This window comes from Pseudorca crassidens, chromosome 15 (assembly GCF_039906515.1).
Source record: "Pseudorca crassidens isolate mPseCra1 chromosome 15, mPseCra1.hap1, whole genome shotgun sequence".
In the NCBI taxonomy this organism is placed as follows: domain Eukaryota; kingdom Metazoa; phylum Chordata; class Mammalia; order Artiodactyla; family Delphinidae; genus Pseudorca; species Pseudorca crassidens.
Window position 1 is genome coordinate 47,765,387 of NC_090310.1, and position 23,795 is coordinate 47,789,181.

Sequence of the window (23,795 nt, forward strand, 5' to 3'; positions counted from 1 at the left end):
TAAAGAGAAAGACTCATTATTGCCATTTTGTTCATTGTTTTCTGTTTGTTTTATAGTTATTTTGTCCTTCTTTTCCTCTCTTGATGACTTCCTTTGTCTTTCATTTATTTTTTTGTAATGGCATGCTTTGATTCCCTTCTCATTTTCTGTGTGCACCTTCTGTAGGTATTTTCCTTGTAGTTACCCTGGAGATTACATAAAACGTCTTATAGTTATGACAATCTATTATAAATTGATATCAACTTAACTTCAATCACATAGACTCTGCCCTCCTCCCACTTTATGTTATTAGTGACACAAATCACTTCTTTTTATATTTTGTTATCAATTAACATAGTTTTTTAGTTACAGTTATCTTTTATGCTTTTATCTTTTAAATTCTCTACCAGAATTAAAAGTGACTTATCCACCACCATTACGGTATTACATGATTCTTTGTTTGTCTATGTATTTATTATTACCAGAGAGCTTTATATTTTTGTATGCTTTTGTGTTGCGGGCTAACATCCTTTCATTTCAACTTGGATTCCCTTTAGCAATTCTTGTAAAGCAGCTCTAGTGTTGATGAACTCCCTCATCTTTTGCTTATCTGGGAAGTTCTATATTTTGTCTTCATTTTTGAAGGTTAGGTTGTACAGATACAGTATTCTTGGTTGACAGCTTTTTTCTTTCAGCATTTTGAATATATCATTTCACTCTCTTCTGGCCTGTAATGTTTCTGCTGAGATATCTGCTCATAATCTTATGGAAACTTCCTTGTACATGACAAGTCTCCTTTCTCTTGCTGCATCTGGTGCTCTATGTCTTTGTTTTGATTATAATGTGTCTTTGTGTTGGTCTCTTTGAGTGGACTCCCTACTTGGAGTTCTTTGAACTTAAATTTAGATACCTATTTCCTTTCTCAGGTTTGGGAAGTTTTCATCCAAATTTTATTAAAATAAGCTCTCTGCCCCTTTTTATCTCAGTCTTCTGTGGCTCCCATAATGTGTATAATGTTCAGTTTTTTTGTGTCCCTCAAGTCCCTTAGGCTTTCTTCACTTTTTTAAATTCCTTTTTTTTTATGTTCCTCCAACTCAATCATTTCAAATGACTTGTGTTCAAGTTCACTGATTCTTCTGCTTGATTAAATCTGTTGTTGAACGTCTCTAGTGAAATTTTCAATTCTATTATTGTATTCAGCTCTAGAATTTCTGTAAGATTTTTTTAATAGTTTCTATCTCTTTGTTGATTTTCTCATTTTGTTCATGCATCATTTTGCTGATTTCATTTAGTTGTTTATATGTGTTTTCTTGTAGCATTTTGAGCTTAAGATGATTGTTTTGAATTATTTGTCTGGTAATTTGTAAATCTCCATTTCTTTAGGGTAATTTTTAAAGATTTACTTTATTCCTTTGGTTGGGCCATATTTCCCTGTTTCTTTATCTGCCTTGTTATTTTTTGCTGTGATTTATGCATTTGGGGAAACGGCCACCTTTCCCAGTCTTTATGGACTAGATTTATACAGAGGAAGACCTTCACCAATAAACACAGCTAGAGATTCTGGGGGTCTCTCAAATATTTTCTGGGAATGTGTCTTCTCTGGATTTGTGTTTGTAATTTCCCAATTACAGAGGTTTCTTTTTCAGGAGGTTGTAATCACTTGCTGTCTCTGGTGGTACTGCCTTCTGTGGTACTGCAGGTTCTCTAGTGTTGCAACAAGCCTCCAAGCTCTCTTTTTTGCTTAGAGGCCCCCAGCATCTAAAGCATTCCATTTCTGTCAGTGCTCCAAATCAGATGAGATGAAAGCCAAATCTTCCATCAGCCCCTCTTCAAAAGTCAGAATTCCCACTCTGTTTTTCTCTTTCCTTCCCAAGGGAGAAGCCATGAGGTGGGCTGTTTCTCCTGATTGTGCAGAGTTGTGCTGGCTGCCATCTGCAGTATGCTATAAATTCTCTGATGCTGCAACAATCCCATGAGCTCTTTTGTTCTCAGAAGCCCCCTGGGGAATTGAAAGTATGCTGGTTCCCCATTAGCACCCTGTATCAGGCAAGACAGAAATCAGTACCTCAGGCAATCCCACCAAAAGCTGGAATACTGGACCTAAGTTCCACTCTCCTCTTTCCCTCCCAAGGGAGAAGCTCCAAATTGGACTTTTTCTGCTGATCACACCAAGCTGTGCTGGCCTGGGGGAGGAGTGATTGCAGATTAAATAACCTTAAAAACCTGCAATAAGATTGCAGATTAACTAATGGCTTTTCTAACCTATTTTAATTGGCTGTTCTTTGCTGTGAGCTTGACTGGGTAACTATGATTTCTTAACTGGCTTCTGAAGTTCTCATAAAGGCTTTTTGGACTGTGTATTTTGGATACATTGGAGAAACAAGGCTCGGGGCTTCCATTCCACCATCTTGCTCTGTGTTCAGACTTTCACTTTTTATTCAATATAATTCTTCCTGTTTGAACTTTTTATATCTATCACATTTTATTTTTAAAATATGTAAAAAAGTATTCAAATTAAAATTTAAAAGTATTGGAGAAAAAAGTCTTTTCATTGCCAAGAAAGGTAAACACATAGAGAGCATTGGTTTATACTATTTTATTACTATAATTATTCTAAAATTCAGTAAGTATTAGCTTATTTTCACATATATTATACAAAACTTCCACTATTATAACCTTTTCCAAATTTTTCTTGTTGCCTTAGCAAAAGTGTAATAAGGTAATTTGCTATGGTATAAGAAATAAGTTAACAATATAAATAATTATAGAGCAGATATTTAAAATACCCCTTACTGATGTAGGTAAGAATAGCTGTAAAATAAATGGATTTGTTGAGTTTTTCTTTTTCTTTTGGGCTTTAGGCATTAGGATTTTTGTCTTCTTGTGGAATAGGAATGGAATACAATCAAGCTAAGGTAAGGTCATTCTATTTTTTTCTGGAACAAAAATGATTTTTTAAAGGGACACTGAATAGAGAGTCTATTCTTTAAGTGAAGGGCTCACTCTAGTGTGGTGGTTAAGAGCACAGCTCAATAGTTAGAGAAGTTTAGGGTCCTAATGCCATTTGTTTCTTAATGTTCCATATTATCAAGTTTCAGATAATATCTACTCCATAGGGGTTTTGTGATGTTTAAATGAAATATCATGTACAATCCCCTTTTCACAGACTCCAGAGCTCAATAAGCCCCCAGTGAATGGCAGCCATCTTTACAGAGAAAGAGAATGAAATTTGTAATTTATTTTGGAGTAGTTCAAGGTTAGGAATAAAAAGGCAATGATTGGGTTTGAGTTCCAAATTTAAATGTCGAATAACCTTTTTTTTAAACTTTAGGCACTGATATATTACACCTTTGGAAGTGCTGGAGGAAGCATGATATCCCAGATGATTTTGGTTTGTAATTAAATATTCTTGGGCCCAAATAGGTGTGGTATAAACATAACATTGTCAAAATATTAAGAATTTATATGTGTTTTAGGGGTACAGATATTTGTCAGGAATCAGTGTTCTACAGAATTGCGAAGTTGCCCTAAGTCATTACAAGAAAGTGGCAGATTATAGTGAGTAATCCACATAATTTATTTTAAGATAAAGAGATTTGCCAAGCAATTAAAAAAACAAATCAATACTAGTTGAAATATTTGTGAAAGTATTTAAAGACTGTGCTTTAACATTGGTTATAATACAATTCTTTTAATACAATGTAGAGTTTCTGATTTCTTAATAGTTACTTTTCCAAAAGTTTTAAATGATTGTACTCATCTTTTATTTTTGTTAGTTCATGTCTCCAAACAATTCTATTTTACTTGATCTTGTGATCTTCTTTCCTTAAACTGAGAATTTAAATATAACATGAATAAATATTAAGCAGTTTCTGTAATTCTAACATGAAGAATATGGGATGACCTGTTAAAAATTCCTGAAGAAATGGATGTAAGGTACATACCTTGGCAATCTCTATTGTTGCACTTGAGAACAATTCAAGTAACCATTATTCTATTACCCTATCCTTTGTCTACAAAAAACAGAGCACAAGGTTAATATATATTCCTAGAATCATTTTCAAAGTTGCATGTAATATTTCCTCATGCAACATCACTGAACCAGACTACATAACAGAGTTTTAAATAAAAACCTTCCAAGAAGTGAATAGGGTAAAGTCCATGGTTAATTTCTATGATCAGAATAACATCTGAATTTACATCTTTGACATTATTAGGATCTGAGAAAAGAAAGAAAAAAATTACTTTTGAATTAAAGATGTTATATGTATCAAGATGTTTTTGTATGCTTAATGAAACTGGAATTACCAGATATATTTCAAATTGTGTATTTTGTTAGGTTTACTCAACCATATTTGAAATTTATTTTCAGACTATCCATAGGAAATAATTAAGAAGCGGTTCTTACTCTTGTATTGTAGTTTCAATATACCCAGTAAAAGTCAGTGATAGAAGGAGTTGGTTGCCTTCTTCTGAAATCTGTCTTCTTTCCTGAGCCTGCTTGGCTAGGGTCTTACATATATTGATACAATATTTGTATAGGCTGCAAAAAATAAGTAGTGTCTTGTACTTTTCTGAGAACCAAATAAGCAAAATTCTATCTCCTAAGGATATTTCTTTTCTGTTAGTAGACCAGATCTCTGCACAATTTAAAGAGAATAGGCCTAATAGTTTTTTTCTGTAAGCTGACTGCTGTCTCTTACAGTCCGTGTATTCTGGCTACTCTCTGGCTTGTTTCTATTCACAGTTGCTGACAAATTGGAAAAAAGTGCAGGTGTTCCAGTGGAAAAAGTGAGACTAACTGAAAGACCTGAAAATCTGAGTTCTAACAGTGAGATTTTGGACTGGGACATATACCAATACTATAAATTTTTGGCTGAAAGAGGAGATGTTCAGATACAAGTAATGTATACAGATGAGCTTGAATTTTTAGAGCATGCAAATTACAAAGGGCTTAGTTCTCTCTGAGTCCTAGAAGGGTTAACAATGCTCCATCCTGAATGGGAAAGGGAAGAGAACCCCCTCTTTGTTCTACTTTTTTGTCTGTATCTTTCAGTTCCTTATAGCCTATGGGAGAACCAGTTGCAATAGTAATGGCATTGTTTTTTGCATTTACTCCTAAAAAAATTATTACAAAAAAAAAAACTAGATTGTAATTATAGAAAAAAAGTACCATGCAATGTTGGTTTTAATATGAATGAACTCTTACCAGGATCCAGAAATACCCTGTCCTTGGAAATGGGAATGGAAATAGGACAGCATTTGTGTGACCTTTGAGAACCAAGAGTTAAAGCCACTAGGTTTGCGTGCCCGGGTGTTGCTGTACATCACCAGGCCAGCTTTCTGGCCTTGAGGAAGCCATATGACCAACATCAACCCAATAAAACATGGAATTGGGAACGGTTTTCTGCTTCTTTTTTAAGACATGCCAATTGTAGCAAACTGGATCAATATACTGCATTAAAATCATCAAGTAATTTTTTTCTTTATTGAAATGAATACTACTACTAAAATAATTGTCAAAACTCATCATTTCTAGGTATCTCTTGGACAGTTACATCTAACTGGGAGGAAGGGTCTAGATCAGGATTACTATGTAAGTCAATCTCAAGCTTCAGTCATGTGGGGTGGGAAGGATAATGGTGAGAGAGGTTGGCGGGGCCATGAAAGGTGAGAGGGTGGGTGGAAGAGTTGCTGGGGAAAGCCCACTGCTGCTTCCTTGGTCAGATCTGCTTCCCAGTTTTTGAGGAAGAACAAAGTTCACTAGAGAAAGCACTTTTCCTACCTGCCTCCAAGTACAAAGCGGGTAGAGGCCTGTGAAGGAGTAGCTGGGGCTGGGGAGTTTCCATGGTCCCACTGAACCCTCTCTCTTCCCACCCAAACTCACTGTTGAACTGGGGTTAGGTGAGGAGGATACACCCATTCCCAAAGGCCAGCTGTGGAAAGTCTACCTGGGAGTTAACACCTCAACCCCACTTGGCTAGATTAGAGGACAGACTGCTTCCAATATAATTAAGTATATTATTAATCATCTTTATACATTTGCAAAGCTCCTTTCAATCACTTTGCTTAATCTTACCTGATCCCAGTGAGGTTAGAAGATTAATTAACAATTCACATTTATGGTGGAGAAAAAAGCAAATAAACTTGACCTACACAGGATCCTCCTCAGTAAGATGCCAAAGATGTTGGATGAGATCTTGTCGTAATCCTGATTGTGGTTTCAAGGCCTTAGATCCCCACAGATCTGGGAACTAACTGGGATTCTTTTAAAAGATGATTTTGCAGCCCTTGTCATTTTATACAAGCCATGTGCTCACTGTCTCAAAGGAACACACACTCTATTTCAACATAGTCCCAATGGTTAAGCAATAGAAATAACTAATTTGTGTGGCAGTTACATAAAAGACTGATCTGTTATTACTTTCTGTTTCACTTTATATTTTATTTTATGAATGTACCTTTGGTACTATAGTTTGTGTTTTATATGAGGTACTATACTCATTAGGTAAATGTCAAAGTTAATTTTATAAGATGTGATAAAATAGGTAGCAATTGAAATAAGCATATGCATTCCAAGACAGCTCAACTGAAGGTCTTCAGATTTTTTAAAATCTTCACAATAACTAAGGTTTTAGCTTCTTAGATGAGAAGTTCTGGATTCACATGATTCCAACATCAGATTTCAGCCTGCAATGAGTTTCTCCTGTTAACTATAAGATGCATAACTGAGAATTCCCCATTTTCCATAAAGAAAAAATTTGATTGTGAAGGTGCCCAAACCATGCCTATACGGAATGCCCACTAAGCTTTGCAGAGTACATAAGATCCCACAAAGCTAAGCATTGGGCTGGCCAAAAAGTTCATTCGGGTTTTTCTGTATGATGGTATGGAAAAACCCGAACGAATTTTATGGCCAACCCAATATTTGCAGTCACCTCTAGCCACCATGAACACCAGATGGGAGCTGTAGCTGCCTCTAGGTGAGAATGAGGTGCAATCCCAAGGCTGGCAATAGAAGAGTCTGGTGCTGTAGTGGCAACAGCTAGGCAGTTGGGTATCACCCAGGAGCCCAGTCAGGCTCTACTGTGGGCTCATTCACATTCATTATCTCTGTTTTACAGATGAGAAGCTGAGGCTGGAGAGATGAAGTAAATTGTTTCAAATCTCACAGCTAGGTAGTAAGATTGTTAAGGAGTAAAATTTGAACTCAGGATTTCCACATTCAAAGCCTGTGCTCTTTTCTTTAAACTTTGCTTACTCTTGACCTGGGCAAAAACAAAACACAAATTAAAAAAATGCAGCCATTGAAATCTAGTTTCCTCATTTGTAAAGCAAGAAGAAGGAATGATATAATCACTCAGGTTTCTCCAAATTCTCTGGTGGTATGTTGGGCCCCAATCTTCCCATCTAGACATCTAAAAAGGCTGGTTTAATTCCAGAACCATCCCAGTAGTTGGGCAAGCACAAGCTGGTCCTTCCTGCTTTCCTCAGTCTAATAAATCTGAGCTTGCATGGAGGACTCCAGTCAAGGTATCAAGACTGATTGGCTTATATATCAGTTAGCTTAGGCTACCATCATAAACGCCATTCCCAAAGTTACGTGGCTTAAAACAACAACCATTTATTTAATTCATGATTTTGGCAGGTCAGTAGTTGTGGCTGGGCTCAGCTGAGTAATTCTTCCGGTCTGGGCCAGGCTCAACTAATCTTGGCTGGGCTTACTCACACATGTATAGTTAGCTAGAGTTTTGGCCAGGGCTGGCCCATTTATGATGGCCTCATCTGTGACAGCTGAGATGACTGGGTCTCTCTTCATGCTCTCATCCTCCAGCCAGTTGGCCCAAGCTTTTCACATGGCAGTCAAAGGTTCTACAAATACAATAGCAAAAGTCTCTTGAGGCCTAGGGTTGGAACTGCCGAAATCACTTCTGCCACATTCTTTTGGCCAAAGTAAGTCACGAGGCCTGCCAGCATTGAAGGAGTAGGAAAAAGAATTTCTCCTTTTAATAGGCAGAACTGCAAAGTATTGTGGCCGTTTTTGCAACTTGCCACAGCTTAGCTGCATCAAAATCAACTTGGAAGAGCATGGGAGATGCAGAGGGGAGAGAGAAGATAAAAGGATAAAGCCAATTTCTGAAAGGCTGTTGCTGCAGCTCTTCCCATGTCTAGCTTCTCATTCTTCAAGTCTTACTGCCTCAGAGAGGGCTTTCTTGATCAACTCTACTTTTTTTTTTTTTGCGGTACGCGGGCCTCTCACTGTTGTGGCCTCTCCCATTGCAGAGCACAGGCTCCGGATGCTCAGGCTCAGCGGCCATGGCTCACGGGCCCAGCCGCTCCGCGGCATGTGGGATCTTCCCGGACCGAGGCATGAACCCGTGTCCCCTGCATCAGCAGGCAGACTCTCAACTGCTGTGCCACCAGGGAAGCCCAACTCTACGTTTTTATCACTTATCCTATCATGCTGTGTTTATTTTTCTCTAGCCCCTCTCACTCCTTGTACTATACTGATCTTGACCTGTTTGCTGTCTCCCCATGATGGAATGTAAATTCTTATCTATCTTACTCATTACTGTGTGTCTTGTACTCAGATTAGTACCTTGTACATATTAGGTACTTAGTAAATATTTACTGAATAAATGAGTAAATGAGTGAATGAATGAATGACAGCATCCTAAGAATTAGACATTTTCCCCAGCCTAAGAACCACCACTTGAATCAGTATGCTGATGTTTTAGTCCACCAAAGAAAATTAGTAGTGTAAGGCTCTTTATAAATATAAGTGATGCCCAGTACTGCCCAGCAGATTAAACATCAGAATACCTGGAAATGACTAGCTTGCCTTTTTTCCCCCTCCTCATTGTTTGATTGAATTAATTTCTCTTATGAGTTGTCACCACAGGCAACATTTTCACCTTACCCTCCCCACTACCAAATTCTTAATTATTGAAAAGTATTGTATATGCAATTCTTGATTACATTGTCTTGAATTTGTACACATATATTTTAACGTCATTTGCATTTCTAAATATATACAGGCTCAGAATTAATTGGATTAGGAAAGCTGGGTGTTTTGGTGCATATTATTAAAGTGGATAGTGCATAATTAAATTAAACCTAGTGGAAGAATAATATCAAGTATGTAAAGGCAACAGCTTTGTCCACCCTGCCACCTATTAAAAAGAACAGAGCTAATACTATCCCCTTTAAGAGTGGCTTATAGAACCTGTGATAAAAGAAGTTTCACAAATGTTTTTAGAACAATACATTTTCTTGGCATTTCATTCTAAAGGAAATGTTACAAACTGATTAAACTAGGGACTTCCTTAGAACCAACAAAAAAATCATGTCCATTTTTTTTAAAAAAAGAGATGTGCATTCAAATAATGAAACTTCACTTAGCATAATGCCTGAGACATATCATAGTTCATCCTATCTAAGACACCATCAATTATAAGATACATTATGTTCTACTGAGGAAGAGAAAACACTCCCAATATAAATTATATGATGCCATTGATAGTAAGAAATGTCCTGATTAAAATGGGAGAGGAGTTGGGGGCTGTACATCTTAGAATCAGTAAAATATGATGGTGGGTGCTCAGTAAATATTTGAAGAATGGATGGATGGATGGATCGTGTCTTAGTCTGTTTGAGCTGTTATAACAAAAATACCACAGACTGGGTGGCTTATAAACAATGAAAGTTTATTTCTCACTGTTTTGGAGGCTGGAAGTCTGACATCAGGGTACCAGCATGATTGGGTGAGGGCCCTCTTGCAATGCAGACTTCTCCTTGTATCCTCACATAACAGAAGGGGCAGATTAGCTCTCTGGGGCCGCTTTCAAGGGCACTAATCCCATTCATGAGAGCTCTGCCAGTCACCTCTTAAAGACCCCACTTCCTAATACAATTACCTTGGGCATTAGGTTTTCAACATATGAATTTGGGGGGAACACAAATATGCAGACCATAGCAGATGGATAGATGAATGGATGGATGGATGGATGGATGGATACTTGACTCTTTGAGAGCAAGAACTCAGGTTTGCCCATGCATAGCCATCAAAGTAGCTTGCATGGTTCTTTCACATAGTGTTTAATAAATGTTTATGCAATTGAAACAATAGCATTAAAGGCAGGTTAACGTAAAGATAAAGAAAAGAGAGCTGAGATGCCAAGTAAGCCAGGAAAGAGGAAGGGGAAATGAGAGAGAGCCTCAATTCCTTTGGTCTTTACAAGATCATTATATTGAAGGATGGGGAAAACTCCAGGATTCTTATTTGCTTCTAGGGAATAGACGATTCTCTTTTAACAGTTCAAATCTAGAGTCCCAGAATGTAACTTTTTCCCCAGAGCTCTCTATTGCCAAATATTTGAGCCCAAATTCTGAAACTGGACTTTGAAAATGATTTCATAGAATCATAATGCTAGAGCTGGAAGGGACCATAAAAATTAAAATCCAGTCCCCTTGTTTTAGAGATTGACAAATTTATCTTTTCATTCAGTCATTTATTCTTTCATTCCAGAAATATTTTCTGAGTGCCTAACATACAGTAGACACTGTGCTAAGATACAGAGAATTCAACACTGGGGGAGACAAAAAATTAAGCAGACAGGTCAATGGATGCATGCCATGATAGGGAAGGACAGGGTTCCCGAAAGCACAGAGGAAGAGAACATGAATGAAGAAACCAAAGCCTGGAGCAAATTTGTACTATGACTTGCACAAATTATAGTTACTGATGGATATATTCGGGTCTTGGCTCAGTAGAGATATTCATAAGAAATACGATTATTTCTTATACTGATGTGTTCTGATAAACGTGATTGGTAAATCATATGTTTAGTCATACCTTTGATTTATTTACCAATATGTAATTGGTAAATCATACATTGCTACAATTGTCTCCTATCCAATTGGCACCTACGTGATTCCAGACATTTTAGACAGCATTTGTTTCAAGACTACTTCATGCTCATAAATCTCCAATGGCTTCTATTTTTTACCAAATAAAATGAAAGTCCTTAGCCTGGTATTCAAGACTGTTTATAATACGGCCCCATCACATTTTTGCTAGTCCTAGCTTTTGGATGTTCTACTTCAGGTGTACCAAAGTAACTACTATTTCCTGGACACACCTTGGACACTCCCATCTCCATTCTTTGTTCATGTTATTCCCTCAGCCTGTGATGCCTTCTGCACAGTGAATCCTTTATCTTTTGTATGACCTTTATCATTTAAGCCCTCCTTCTTTAAACCATGAAGGCAGAGTGCCAAGGACATGGGAATTGGATTCAGGCTGCTGGCGGGTTGCCAGTACCAACTGCATGACTCTGAGTGTCACTAAATAGGCGCAGATATTAATAATAGCTTCCTTACGGTGCTGTTGTGAAGACTGAGTGAGAAAAAGCTTGTAAAACACTTAACATAGAGCTGCATACAATTTCTATTATTCTAAACCCATCTAATTCTTTTCAGTGTTCCTTTTATCTCACCTATCACTTATTGTCTTACTGCTATTTACATCTACTCCTTTTTCTCAACAGTATTGTTAGGGAGCAAATGTAGGGATAGGGTTTTTTACTCATCTATGAATCACCTATAATACCTGCCATACTACCATATGTATGGCAGGTTTCAACCAAGTTCTTGAAAGGATAAGTGAAGAATAGAAGAGGTGGATGGGAGAACGGATGTATGATGTGATGAGGTCCAGGATGGTAGCGTTTGTATTTACTTTATGTCCACAAGGCAGACCGACTTTAGTAACAAGTGTGTGGTTCTCAAATAAGTTGGCAATATTTCTAGAGCAAATTTACGTATAAAAGAACGACCTGCATTTCTTCCTTAAACATCCTCTTCTCTTTGGGAAGGAGTGGATCCTTGCACATCAATCTAGTCAAGGCTTTTTAAAGAGAGAAGAGTTGTGTCCTAATAAGACACTTTGGAGAGTGTGTCTTCATTTCTCATTCCTGGGGCTTATTTCTTTTATTTCTCCATGTGGTCTCTGAGGAGAACTGATGGAAGGTCAAGATGAGGCCTAAGGAATGAGGCAGCAGGAGACAGGTCAGCTCCCATGCGTTCTAGACTGAGCATTTCATTTAACGTTATGACCCAGAGAGGATCAGAGGCTTTGCTGGCCCCCTTCAGTTTGATTTAGAAAGAATTGGTCTGAAGTTCACCTCTGCAGAAAGGCCTGGGCTCAGCAGGCAGCCAGCTGTGTCTAGTCTTACTCCCTCTGCCTCATAAACATTAGGATGCTGTATATCCAATTCTGCCAATTACACAAACTGTCTTATGCAATAAGTACATACTGACAACATACAAGTGTACTTTTTTAAAATAATGGAGTATTTAGTTCTGCAGCTGGGATTTATCTGTCCTCCACAAAGCCACATGCCTATCATGCCTTTCCAAATGTGAGAAACAAGCCCTAACATTCTAAAATTATATATATGAAATATATATATTTATCTCCCACTCTTCAAGTTTGTGACTGAAATAGCACTTGGAGTAGTGCTTTAAACAAAGTGGGCATTTCATAGATAGTTTTTAACGCATGTTTAATGAAATAAAATTTAGTTCAAAAGCTATTTTGTATGATATGTTCATTACTGTCAATAATGTTGTTTCTTTTCTCTCCAGAAAGCATTATACTACTTCTTAAAGGCAGCAAAAGCTGGGAGTGCAAATGCCATGGCATTTATAGGAAAGGTACAAGCTTCATCTTGACCAATATTTTTCATTTCTTAAAACCTAATAGTACCAGCTAATTGAACCCAGGGTATGGTGACAGGGCTGCACACCTCTTTCATGGAAGCAGCTAAGCGGGGCCTTCGGCTACAAACTGAGAGTAGCATTCTTGAGGTGACAGTTTGGGAAGAAGCCCCATACAATAGTGGTCCTTAGCCAGGGCACCAAAAGCCGTCTTGAAAGTGAATGTGGCCCAGGGCTCCCGGCTGAGTGTAGCTCAGAGCCCCTCTGTTGAGCCCTTGGCGGGTAACAGGAGATCTGGGCTAGATTGGGACAGGCCTCGACCCATCGAGGGTACCTCCTTCCTCCATCCCTGGAATGAGAACCAGCTCCAGACTGACCAAACCCAGCTCCTCCCTGACTGATGGGAGGAGCTGTTGTGGAGTGTCCCTCTGGAGAGGCATCTTCTTCTCTCCTTCAAAGACCACTCACACCCCTGTGTGCTGTCCTTGGCTCCCCGCAGCCAGTCTGCATCAGTAACCATGGGGACAAGTGCCCTGCTTCCAGAGGGCTACATACAGTAAATTTAGATGCAAGGAAACATGAAAAAACACAGATAGGATCCTTTTTTTTTTGCCCTTGGGCAAGGGCACTCCAGAATGTATGTAAGAGATTGTATCCTTAGTTTTTCCATTTATAAAAATGGAGGTGAAATTCAAATAACATAAAATTAACCATTTTAAAGTGTACACTTCAGTGGCCTTTACTACATTCACAATGTTGTGCAACCATCACCTCTATGTAGTTCTCAAAGATTTTCATCACCCTCAAATTCCTTAGTTTTTACATCTTTTCGTTTATTTTATTTTATTTTTTTGTAGATGTATTTAGAAGGGAATGTTGCAGCACCACAAAATAATGCTACCGCTTTCAAATACTTTTCTATGGCAGCTAATAAGGTATGTATTCAGCCCATTTCTGTAAAAAACACTTGCCTTTTATTACATGCAGACTGGTGTTGAAGAGTTAAGTCCAAAGCCCCATGCCAGACTAATGGGCCTGGGAGGCGTTTAGGGTCCCGGGGAAGAAAAATATCGTTGACAATAAAATATGGGGTTGGGGGTAGGCAGAGACACGTCTCACCTTCTTGGTAAATGGAAAATGGCAGTGCCTTGTGCTGTCCTAGCTGGAGGCCAGACAGAAGCTCAGCTCTCCCCTCCACCATGCAGTAGATGAGGCCATCTAGCTCAGGAAACAGGAAACAAAAATGAGGACTGAGGAAGGGAAAACTCAGTCAGTAACTGCAGTAAGTTGAGTACAAAGACAGCCAAGAAATGCCCAGTTTTTTCTCCTTTGATCTTACCCAAAGGCTCTGGCTCAGGCAGAAGTTTGTCGGGCAGCCAGGACAATATGATTGAGAGTGTGGCGCTGGAGACAGAATCCCTGGTTTGAATGCCAGTCCTTCAACTTACTAGCTGTGTGACCATGGACAAGTTACTTAACCTCTCTGTGCCTCAATTTTCCTATCTATAAAATGAGAACATAGGAAAATTTGCCTCATATTGTTGTTGTCAGGATTTAATGAGTTAATAGTTATATGCCTCATATTGTAAAGTACCTAAAGCAGTGCCTGGCACACAATAAGTGTGTGTGTCAGCTATTATCTTTCGAAGTCTGGGGCCAGTAAGGTAGAATGAAGTTCAAAGCATATCCGAGGCAGAATGGATTGGATCTGTGAGGAAATATAGAAATTGTGTAGTGTGGCTCCTGCCACTGAAGTTCTTGCCTTGGTTCCTAAGATCAGTGAGGCTGGTATCTGTCAGGTGAAATTTAGCAGACTCCCCTAAACCCCTGTAGTGCATAAAGAACGTCCTCATGACAACACTCACCAACCTAACGTTGGAGAACAGCCTTGATAAACTTTCTAATCCTGCACAGTAGGAAGCATTTTGTTGTCTTCCACTGTCTTACAGCAACACAGGCAGGAGAGATGTGCTCAAATGGAGAATATTTTCAAGTGTTCTCGGTTTTTAAAAGCCCACACGCTGCTTCAGGAGCCTATTTATAAACGACTAGCACCTCGGAGCTGCTGCTATTGTGGTTTAAATTACTGAGAAGGCTGGTATTCGGCTCCTCTCCTCTCCCTTGTAATTTGTATGAAATTGTTGCTCAGCAAGACAGGCATCCAGAGTACCATTAGATTAGGATGACAAGGAGAGCAGACTGAAAAAGAGGTGGTATAATGTAACAGAGGAAGATCTCATGTGACTGGGCAGATAATGCTGATTTGTCAGCGCAAAGGAATGATGCCAGGGAGCTGAGTGTGTAAATTAACCCAGCTCCCCCAAGCTATTCAAGGGCTGTGTAACCAGTAGTGATCTGAGCTACTCGTGTTCTAAACCTGAGCTACCTTCCTTTATGGGCATTATTATGAATGGCATCAGGTGGACATAGCCATGTAATCCTTCACCATCTCCTGGACAGTTTATTAGATTCCTCACTTGGGGTCACTATCAAAGTAAGAGTTTCTGCCTCCCACTCTTGCACACCCATACTCTTCTTTTACAACTATTTTTTAAACTGTTGCTTTTTAAATTTGTTTTTAAGTCATATCAGTACCAGGATGCAAAGCTATAGACTCTATGACTTCTTGTGTCTTACTCAGAAACATGAACAGTTATCCTGTGTTGGGCCCAAGTTGGACCATATTCTTCTGGTTTCCTCTCTCACACCTCTGAACACATCAGGCCCATCCCCATCTTCACACTTCTGTCATTCCCCCCTTCCCAGAATCCCCCATTCTGAATACCCATCCCCCAGAGCAGAGCTCGATCCTCTCTCCCTCCACAAAGCCACCCCTACTCCCTTGGCACACATCTTTTCCCTCTTCTGAACTTGCCCTGTGTTCACTCTGTGTACTGCTAGACACTTTACTGCTTCTACCCTGTGCCTTCTCTCCTACTGTCTGAAGGCCATGTCTCTTCACCTAGAGGAGGCCAATGGTCTTAGTGCCTTGTAGGGGTTCATCAAATATTTGCCAAATATGACCATCTGGTCCCTAAGTTCATGTCAGTTAACCTAAGCTAGAGCATTGAGCCCTAAGGCAGAAGTTATGTATGGGGTGGGGGGGTTGGTGCCTGCACGTATGTTTTGTTTGGCTCAGAAAGAGTTTTAAAAATTAGGAAATTTCATATCAAAATCTGGATGTTCGGCTTTTCTTGGAAAATGAGAAGAGCTGTCCACGTGAGGCGGCCTTTCCACATGATGACAGTTGGCTGCAGCAGAGAGCCGGGGAGGTGCTGCTGCCTTTCGACAGGGCAGGTGCTCTCCGGTTTGCCTCAGTCTCCACCACTCCCCCATCACCGGGCTTAATGTACTTCTTACATTACTTGCATGGCTCTGGAGGTATCTGAGTTGGCCACTCCTGAGCTGAACATTCTAAACAGGTACTCTGGGCCTTAAACAGTTGGTGAGTCATCCAATGAGACCCTGGTTTCCCAAGGATTCTCTTAGAGAAAGAAAGAAATGTGTCCCTAGTATTCTAACCTTTCTCCTCCTTCTCCCTTCCTCTTCCCTTCCTCTCATTTCCCTTCCCTCCCATTTTTTCTCAACATCTAAATGAAGATAGTTAAAAGGAGACAGACTCACTAGACTTTACCACATGGATCACACCAGGCCTTACTATCCCCAGAGCAGTCTATCCTAAAACTCCTGGAACCACAGGTAGTAGTCAGGGGAGAAGAGGGAAGAGGATAGTAGACATATACCAGCTGTTTTAAATACAGGTGGACCGTCCTCAAGAATTCTTACAATAGCTGGCCCTTTGACATGCATAGGCTCAAAGTCTGGAGTCTTGAAATAGTTGTTGAACTATGCCTTCTCTAGTTATGTGCTATTCCTGTATCACCGAGGAATATTCTGGTTGCATCAGCAATAATTACATTTCAATTATTAAATTATTAAAACTAATTACAAATAAATACATTTAAGTGGTAAAGAGAAATTTGGAGAGTTTTCTAACAGAACTTAAGTCCCTGAGGAAATACTATAAACCTTACAAGCAGTAACAGTGTTTTACCATCCATAACAGCTAGATTGAAATTCATAGAGTCTCCAAATATTATTTGGCCATTTACGTCAACCTCCTTTGACCAAAGCAGGTAACAATTGTCTAGATAGACTTCTCCCTTCTGAAAAACTCCTACACATCGTTTAAGACCCAGCTCAAATGTCAACACCTCCGACAACTCAATCTGCTCAGTCCCTAGTCTCACCCACCATCACCTAAGCCTCCCTCTTCTAGGTGCCCACAACACTCTTTATCTGTTTCTACTATAGGACTTACCACATTTGACATGATTAAGAGGTCCTACCTAGTGGCTCAGAGCCCAGGAGTCTATAAGGCAGGGATCATGGTTTATTGATCTTTTGACTTTCATCTCCTACCTCTGCCCAATGCCTGTTACGGAGTCACACACAAAGCAAGCACTAAATAAATGCTGAATGAAAGACTGGAGGAAAGATTTGACTTTCATCTCCCTCTTTTCTAGTCAGAGGTGGGTTATGAAAGTGTGAAAGGAGAAACTAGAGAGGGTCAGAATAACACCAACTGCCTGATTCACCTGCCTTAGTTCATCTCCTACCAGCTGCATTTCAAATATTGTGAATGATTTTGCAATACTTTTCCGTATGGTAAATTCTTCTGGGACTTTACTTGGATTTTTAAACCTGTTCCAGGGCAATGCCATTGGTCTTCATGGGCTCGGTCTTCTTTACTTTTATGGGAAAGGAGTTCCTGTGGTAAGTTAAATAATTTTCTTATCTTTTTCAACATTTCTAGCAATTTATTAGGGTGAAATTCATGATCACTGATTAATCTAAAGGAATTAGTCTCTATTACTTGGTTTGCCAAGGTATCATATCTAGTAATAGAGAATAAAATAATTCAGTGAAATATTTGCCAAAGAGACATAGAACAAGCTTGTGACAAGAGTAACAACGCTAATTATATCTTAGAATCACAGATTCTAAGTAACCTTAGAAATCATCTAAGCCGTGAAGATTTTTTTTCATAGAGAAATTTATCTTCTTACTTTAACTTTTGTCTTTTGAGTGACCTTCCCCCAATATCTAACAAAACCTACTGTCAATGTAGGAAAAGACATAATTTACAATGAAAATAAGATAATTATTTCTTAATAGAATCTAATATAATAATGAAATAAAATGTATAATACTTCTGATACTGCTTTAATTAGCCTAAATCACATAGGGCACTAACTATGCTCTTAAAAAAAGTGGAAGGCAATTGTTACCATGGAGTTATGCATGTACCTTTGAGTAACAAAGTGTAATTATCTTGCAGAATTATGCAGAAGCACTTAAATACTTTCAGAAAGCTGCAGAAAAGGGATGGCCAAACGCACAGTTTCAGTTAGGCTTCATGTACTACTGTAAGTGCTACACATATGGCTGCTTTACTTAGAATGATAAATGCAAAGTCTGCTCCTTTTTTAAGACAAATCAAAGGATTGGTGAAAGTGGTTTAGACAGAACATTCAGGCAGCAATTTGAGGAGGAATTTGAAGAAGACAGGAGGAAAAGGACATTTGGGGGGAGGAGACAAAGAGGTGCAATCAGAAAGCTCACCTTTGAAAATTTTAAGTTTGAAGTGCCTTGTGACACTCAGCGCACAACCCAGAAACAAGTGTGAAACTCACAAGAAAGGTAAAATTTGGAGAGAAAGATTTGGGGAGACATCAACATACAGGCATTAGTAAGAGTAACTGAGGTTGCAGAGGGAAAGGAGACAGAGTGTGAGAGGAAGGAGAGTGGGCCATGGTGAGAAATCTGATGATCCTCGGTGCCATATTGAAAAGACGGGCAGAGAGGGGGCTTCCCTGGTGGCGCAGTGGTTGAGAGTCCGCCTGCCGATGCAGGGGACACGGGTTCGTGCCCCGGTCCGGGAAGATCCCACATACCGCGGAGTGGCTGGGCCTGTGAGCCATGGCCGCTGAGCCTGCGCGTCTGGAGCCTGTGCCCCGCAACGGGAGAGGCCACAACAGTGAGAGGCCCGCGTACCACAAAAAAAAAAAAAGACAGATCTGGCATTTTCCACAATAGCCCAGGTGGAGGGCCTGTTCTCTACGGTTTTGGGAGGTTGCCTAAGATAGCCTTGTTCTTCTAGTTTATTCCAAATCCCAGGCCCAGGGTCTATCAGATTCCTCAAGCATCTAGAATAAGAGTAATAGTTATGGCTAATGTTTAAGTCTTTACATGTATTTACTCATTTAGTCCTCTCAACACATCTAGGCGGTAGCCCACCATTTCTAGATGAGCAAACTGAGCCATATCAAGGTCAAACATCTTACACAAGATCATACACTTGGTGGAGCTGAGACTCAAACCCAAGTGACCTGCCTCCAGAGCCTTTGCTCTTAGCAGCAACATGGCACTGCTTCTAAAGGCTAAGAAATGTTAGAGCTGGAAGGCAGTTTCAGAACCACCTAGTGAAAGCCCTTCCTTTTGCAAATGAAGTGCTTATGGGTGCCCAGGTCACAAAAGGAGTAATGGGAGAGTCAGGACAAGAATCCCAGCTGCTGGGAGTAGCTGATTCTCCATCCTAGCTCCAAATGCTTTGCTCCAAGCAATGAGCTGAGTCTGAGCTGGGCCTCCTGGAGCTGGGATTTACTGGCTCCAAACTCCATAGTTATGGCTGGGAGGAGCTATACTGGTCTCCTGGTATGGAAGGATGACAGGGATGGTGACACACATCATGGAGGGCCTTCTGGTCCTCAGAGACTACCACTTGGTCTCCTTTTCATTAACTGCAGTTATATCATATTGAGGAGATGTTTTCATGAGACTAAACAGTCCATCTCCTTCAGTTTTCTGAATGGGTCGAGAACATACATTTCCATATTCTTACTTAAAATCTGACTCAACTTTTTTTCCCCCAGATAGTAGATCTAGAGTAGCTTGACTTTTGGTTGGCTTTTCTCATCCTATTTAAAATAGCAGGAATCACTATGAGCATTACATCCATAGATGATAATGTAAAAAACAATGTAAATAAGGGGTGGCTCAAAATAATTTTAATTTTCAGCTGGCTCTGGAGTATGGAAGGATTATAAACTTGCCTTCAAATATTTTTACTTGGCATCTCAGAGTGGGCAGCCCCTCGCCATTTATTACCTGGCCAAGATGTACGCCACAGGAACAGGAGTGTTAAGATCGTGCAGAACTGCTGTGGAGGTAAATCACGGGCTATTTCTAAAGCACTTTTCATTTATCACAGAGAGGAGGTGATACTGTCCTTAGATTGTTGGTGTCTTTGATTTTATAGATATTATCTTGTTTCTTCCAGCTGACAATGTGGACACTGACATTTGCCAGGGAGGAAAAGCAGTGATGTAACTCAGACTCGGAAAGGGAGGAAGAGAAATGATCCCTCCTGTCTTGCATCTGGCTTTTCATCGAGTTCAGAGCTTGCCTCCGAATTCAGTTATGGAGCTCTGTTTCAGCTTTCAATCAAATCTCCAGGGCAATTTGGCACTTCTAGTAGGATTGGGAGTTGCGACTTGGGACATGAAAGGCTTGATTTAGCCTAGAAAATGTAGCTCACTTCTTCCCAGAAAGCCAGGTCCTTAGGTTTTTCTGATGATTTGAATGACAATTGAGAAAGTGCATTCTTTCAGCCTGGGATAGTGATGCAGTTTTCAAAAGAAGGCTTTTAGGACCTTAATGTCCTTCATTGATTCATGAAACACTTCCCCTGCACCAATATAAATACCTTCCTGTTGCAACCTGGCCTCTCTGAAATTCGTTTCAAAACCTGCCAGCTAATAATCTATCTTTAGATTTGCTCCTTTGTCGATTCCTAATGAATTATGTATGGTTAACCTCTTTTGGTTACATAAGGGCTATTCAACTAAGTTGCCTGTTGTCCCCACGGAGCTCTGCACACCTCCCTCACGGTTATGTCACCTACACCCTCAGGCACTGTCTTTCCTTCATTCTCTCTTCTCCACATCAGCTGCAGCCTTATAACGCACCCTTGCAGGGCAGCAGCGTCCAGAAAATCCCTTTTATTAAAAAACAGAAGTCGTTACATTCTGTTGTCCTGCCAAATAGCCCCCAAGTCAGAAAAGTTCATTTACACATATTTAAAACAAGCCTCAGGAAGTGTAAGCTCAAGACAAAAAAAAAAAAAAAATACACACCTGTAATCTTCATGCCTGTGAAAGGTATTAACACCTCACCCTAAACAATTTTCAAAAGCCATGCTTTAGACCTAAAATCCTTGCCTGACCAGCCAGCAGGAACTGAAGACTGAGGTTATTTATCGTTTACCTGGAATGAAGTGTGTTGGCTAACTAGTCTGCTTGATTTCTCTTTGTATATACAGCTTTATAAAGGTGTCTGTGAACTAGGCCACTGGGCTGAGAAATTCCTGACAGCATACTTTGCCTATAAGAATGGCGATATAGATTCTTCTCTTGTTCAATATGCACTACTTGCAGAAATGGGTTATGAAGTAGCTCAAAGCAATTCAGCATTCATTTTGGAATCTAGTAAGATACGTTAAAATTCTCTGCAATTCCCCAATCATACATATGCATATATGACTTTACTGTAGGGGTATTTTAAGCCTTCCTAATGGAATGTCTCCTTTTTTTTTTTTTTAGAAAAAGCTAAAATCCTTGAAAAAGAGAAGATGTATCCAATGGCACTTCTCCTATGGAATCGAGCTGCCACTCAAGGTACAGAACTTAGATAAAAATGAGCACTACTTGGCCCCTGTCCACTATTATGCATCTGATTTGCTCCGGCTGAGTTCTTGGGCACATAGGCAGAAAGGTGCAGAATATCTAGCAGGTGGTATTTCAAACTGATGTTAGGGTCAGTCTTTGGTTAGAGGTCATTTCCAGGAACTTCTTTTGTTATTCTCAAGGTCTCCAGTTTAGCAAACCATAGGAATTTTTCTACGGCTCTGTCTCCATGACACCAGAACGGTTGTTTGAAACATGGCAGTTTTACTCAAGACATCAGTTTTCTTGGTCTGGCTTCAGTCACTCATTTGCTGAGTTTTTCTAAACTTATCAGAGATATGACCTATGTTTCAATGAGTTTATATAGGTTAAATTACTTATGGCTCTAAGACTTGTTTGATTTTTCTTTTAGAATATCCCATTGAGGATTACCACAAGCTTCAGATCTCTATTATAACCATTAGCATGGTAGCATCAAGGGAAAAAAAGAATTAATTAGCAAGATCCTCCCCCCCGCCGTAGGGAGCACTGGTGGGAAAGCAGTGGCAGGTGGCATTTGCATCACTATGTCTCATTCCATTCTTTCCCTAAAATTATATTACTAATAGCAGAGAGATTCTGCAAAGCTGTCACTATTGGCATTTGGATATGTGAGGTGCTCTCTTATGGTAAGAGAGCAATTTTACTTCCAATTAAATTTCTTAAAATTGTCTCAGGCTAAGGCCGAATCATCCCTTTTCTATAAGAATTGAATGGGATAAAAACAATTCTCAGCTGATGCTAATATGAGGCAGAAGCAAAAGTCACAGTGGTGCCTTCTCAGGTCCAGCTGAGCTGGTACTGCAGCAGCAAGCCATCTGTGTGATTTTAGTGAGAAATTCCCTAAAACAAGAAAAGTCTCTGTTTTCTAAAATGTTTGGAGTAAGGAAACAACACCAGCAACCCCTCAGCTATGGCAAATCATCTGAATTGTAACAAATACAGGTTTATTCCAAGCCAGGAAATGCTGTGGAAATTGCACTAAGGAAAAGAGACATTGAAAATGAGAGGACATTAATATTAAACAGAAGTCACCAATATAAAACTGTCAGACCACTAAAAATAATTGTGTGTCACCAGAGAGGTCAGGCATGATTGTCCCCAAAGATGTGGTTGCTGAATGGCTGTCTTGAGCTTAGGAAATCTAGTAATGGAAGTTAGGTTTCCAATCTGTCATTGGCGATGTTTCTTCCAGGAGTGTGAGGAGGGTGCTGAACCATAAGGACTCAGCCACCAGCCTGTGACTGTGAAATTGGAGGGGAAATCCCTCCCACTGTCTAGTGACCCCCTAGGAGCCTGTCAGGATTGCCACATGCCCCCCAGCCCCATCAGCCCCCTAATTAGGGTGGAGCTGAATCCTCTGGAGAATCTGCTTGTTCACAACATTTCATTCTTAGAGACCTCAGGGGTCCTGCTTTACTGCTTGCAAAGCTTGAAAATGCAGAGTCCTGTTCTTTTGTGGCTGTGGTGCAGAAGGAATCTTCGGGTCAAAGGAAGATAGCTTTGGGCAAAATTAGAAATGGAGTGGGTTTCTCTTTAGAGCTCGAGGGGTCTCTTGCCTCTGCAGGCCCCTCTGAGCCCCTCTCCTGGACGTCATTTCTATGAGGTCTTACCCCGAGCTACCTGTACATTTTGAAGCACCTGAGAAGCCAACCCTGACAACTAATATCTTTTGCAGCTTAAGAAGTTTACAACGTTACTTCTACTCCAAGAAAACTAAAGACGGCTCATGGTATTACATTTTAGTATAGGGTTCCAGAAGACTAAAAGAACTTCAGAACCCAAAGGAATCAATTCCAAAAAATGTTAGGCTTTGCGTTAGGCCAAATGGGAAGAAAAACTTGGAAGGAGTCCTATAGCTCTTAATGATACACATCAGACCATACCACACAGGGTACTTTCCCCTTTTCCAAGTAAGCCTAGACTGTGCCAGCGGGGTTAGCCACAGCTGAAGTGGATGTCCTACATGAGCATTCCCTCATCTTTTCAATCAACATAGCCCTAGTGAGTGGAAACATGGGCCCCAAAGAGACGCTTAGAGGTCATCCCTAAGTGGCCTTCAAAAGACTGAAGTCTCATATCTTAAAAAGTCACATGAATTTTTTTCTACTCCTGAATATTTTCATGTTTGTTGGAAACTAAGATTGTAAAATACTTAACATCTGGGGGAAGCATTTTCTAAAAAGTTTCCTACCCTGTCTATCCATTCATTCCATAAATATTCATCAAGTACCATTCTCATCCTGGTACTATATCAGTGATCAAGAGCTTCAAAATTCTCTCTCATGAAAGAGAGAGAGAAAATAAACT

The 23,795-nt window shown here is 39.8% G+C and overlaps 1 protein-coding gene across 5 annotated transcripts in view; it reads left to right on the forward strand.

Annotated features, from left to right (window-relative positions):
• Positions 1-23,795, forward strand: part of SEL1L2 (SEL1L2 adaptor subunit of SYVN1 ubiquitin ligase) — a 118,717-nt gene that overhangs the window by 84,955 nt on the left and 9,967 nt on the right. For 3 of the 5 annotated variants that reach the window (XM_067707455.1, XM_067707456.1, XM_067707457.1), the window contains 12 exons: positions 2,841-2,894; positions 3,311-3,370; positions 3,456-3,537; positions 4,727-4,881; positions 5,519-5,575; positions 12,628-12,696; positions 13,557-13,634; positions 17,413-17,475; positions 18,041-18,128; positions 19,781-19,929; positions 21,083-21,248; positions 21,363-21,437. In XM_067707455.1, the coding sequence (XP_067563556.1) occupies positions 2,874-2,894; positions 3,311-3,370; positions 3,456-3,537; positions 4,727-4,881; positions 5,519-5,575; positions 12,628-12,696; positions 13,557-13,634; positions 17,413-17,475; positions 18,041-18,128; positions 19,781-19,929; positions 21,083-21,248; positions 21,363-21,437 (1,063 nt within the window). In that variant the 5' untranslated portion in view covers positions 2,841-2,873. The remainder of the gene's footprint in view (positions 1-2,840; positions 2,895-3,310; positions 3,371-3,455; positions 3,538-4,726; positions 4,882-5,518; positions 5,576-12,627; positions 12,697-13,556; positions 13,635-17,412; positions 17,476-18,040; positions 18,129-19,780; positions 19,930-21,082; positions 21,249-21,362; positions 21,438-23,795) is intronic. The other 2 variants (XM_067707458.1, XM_067707454.1) reach the window with 2 other exon arrangements.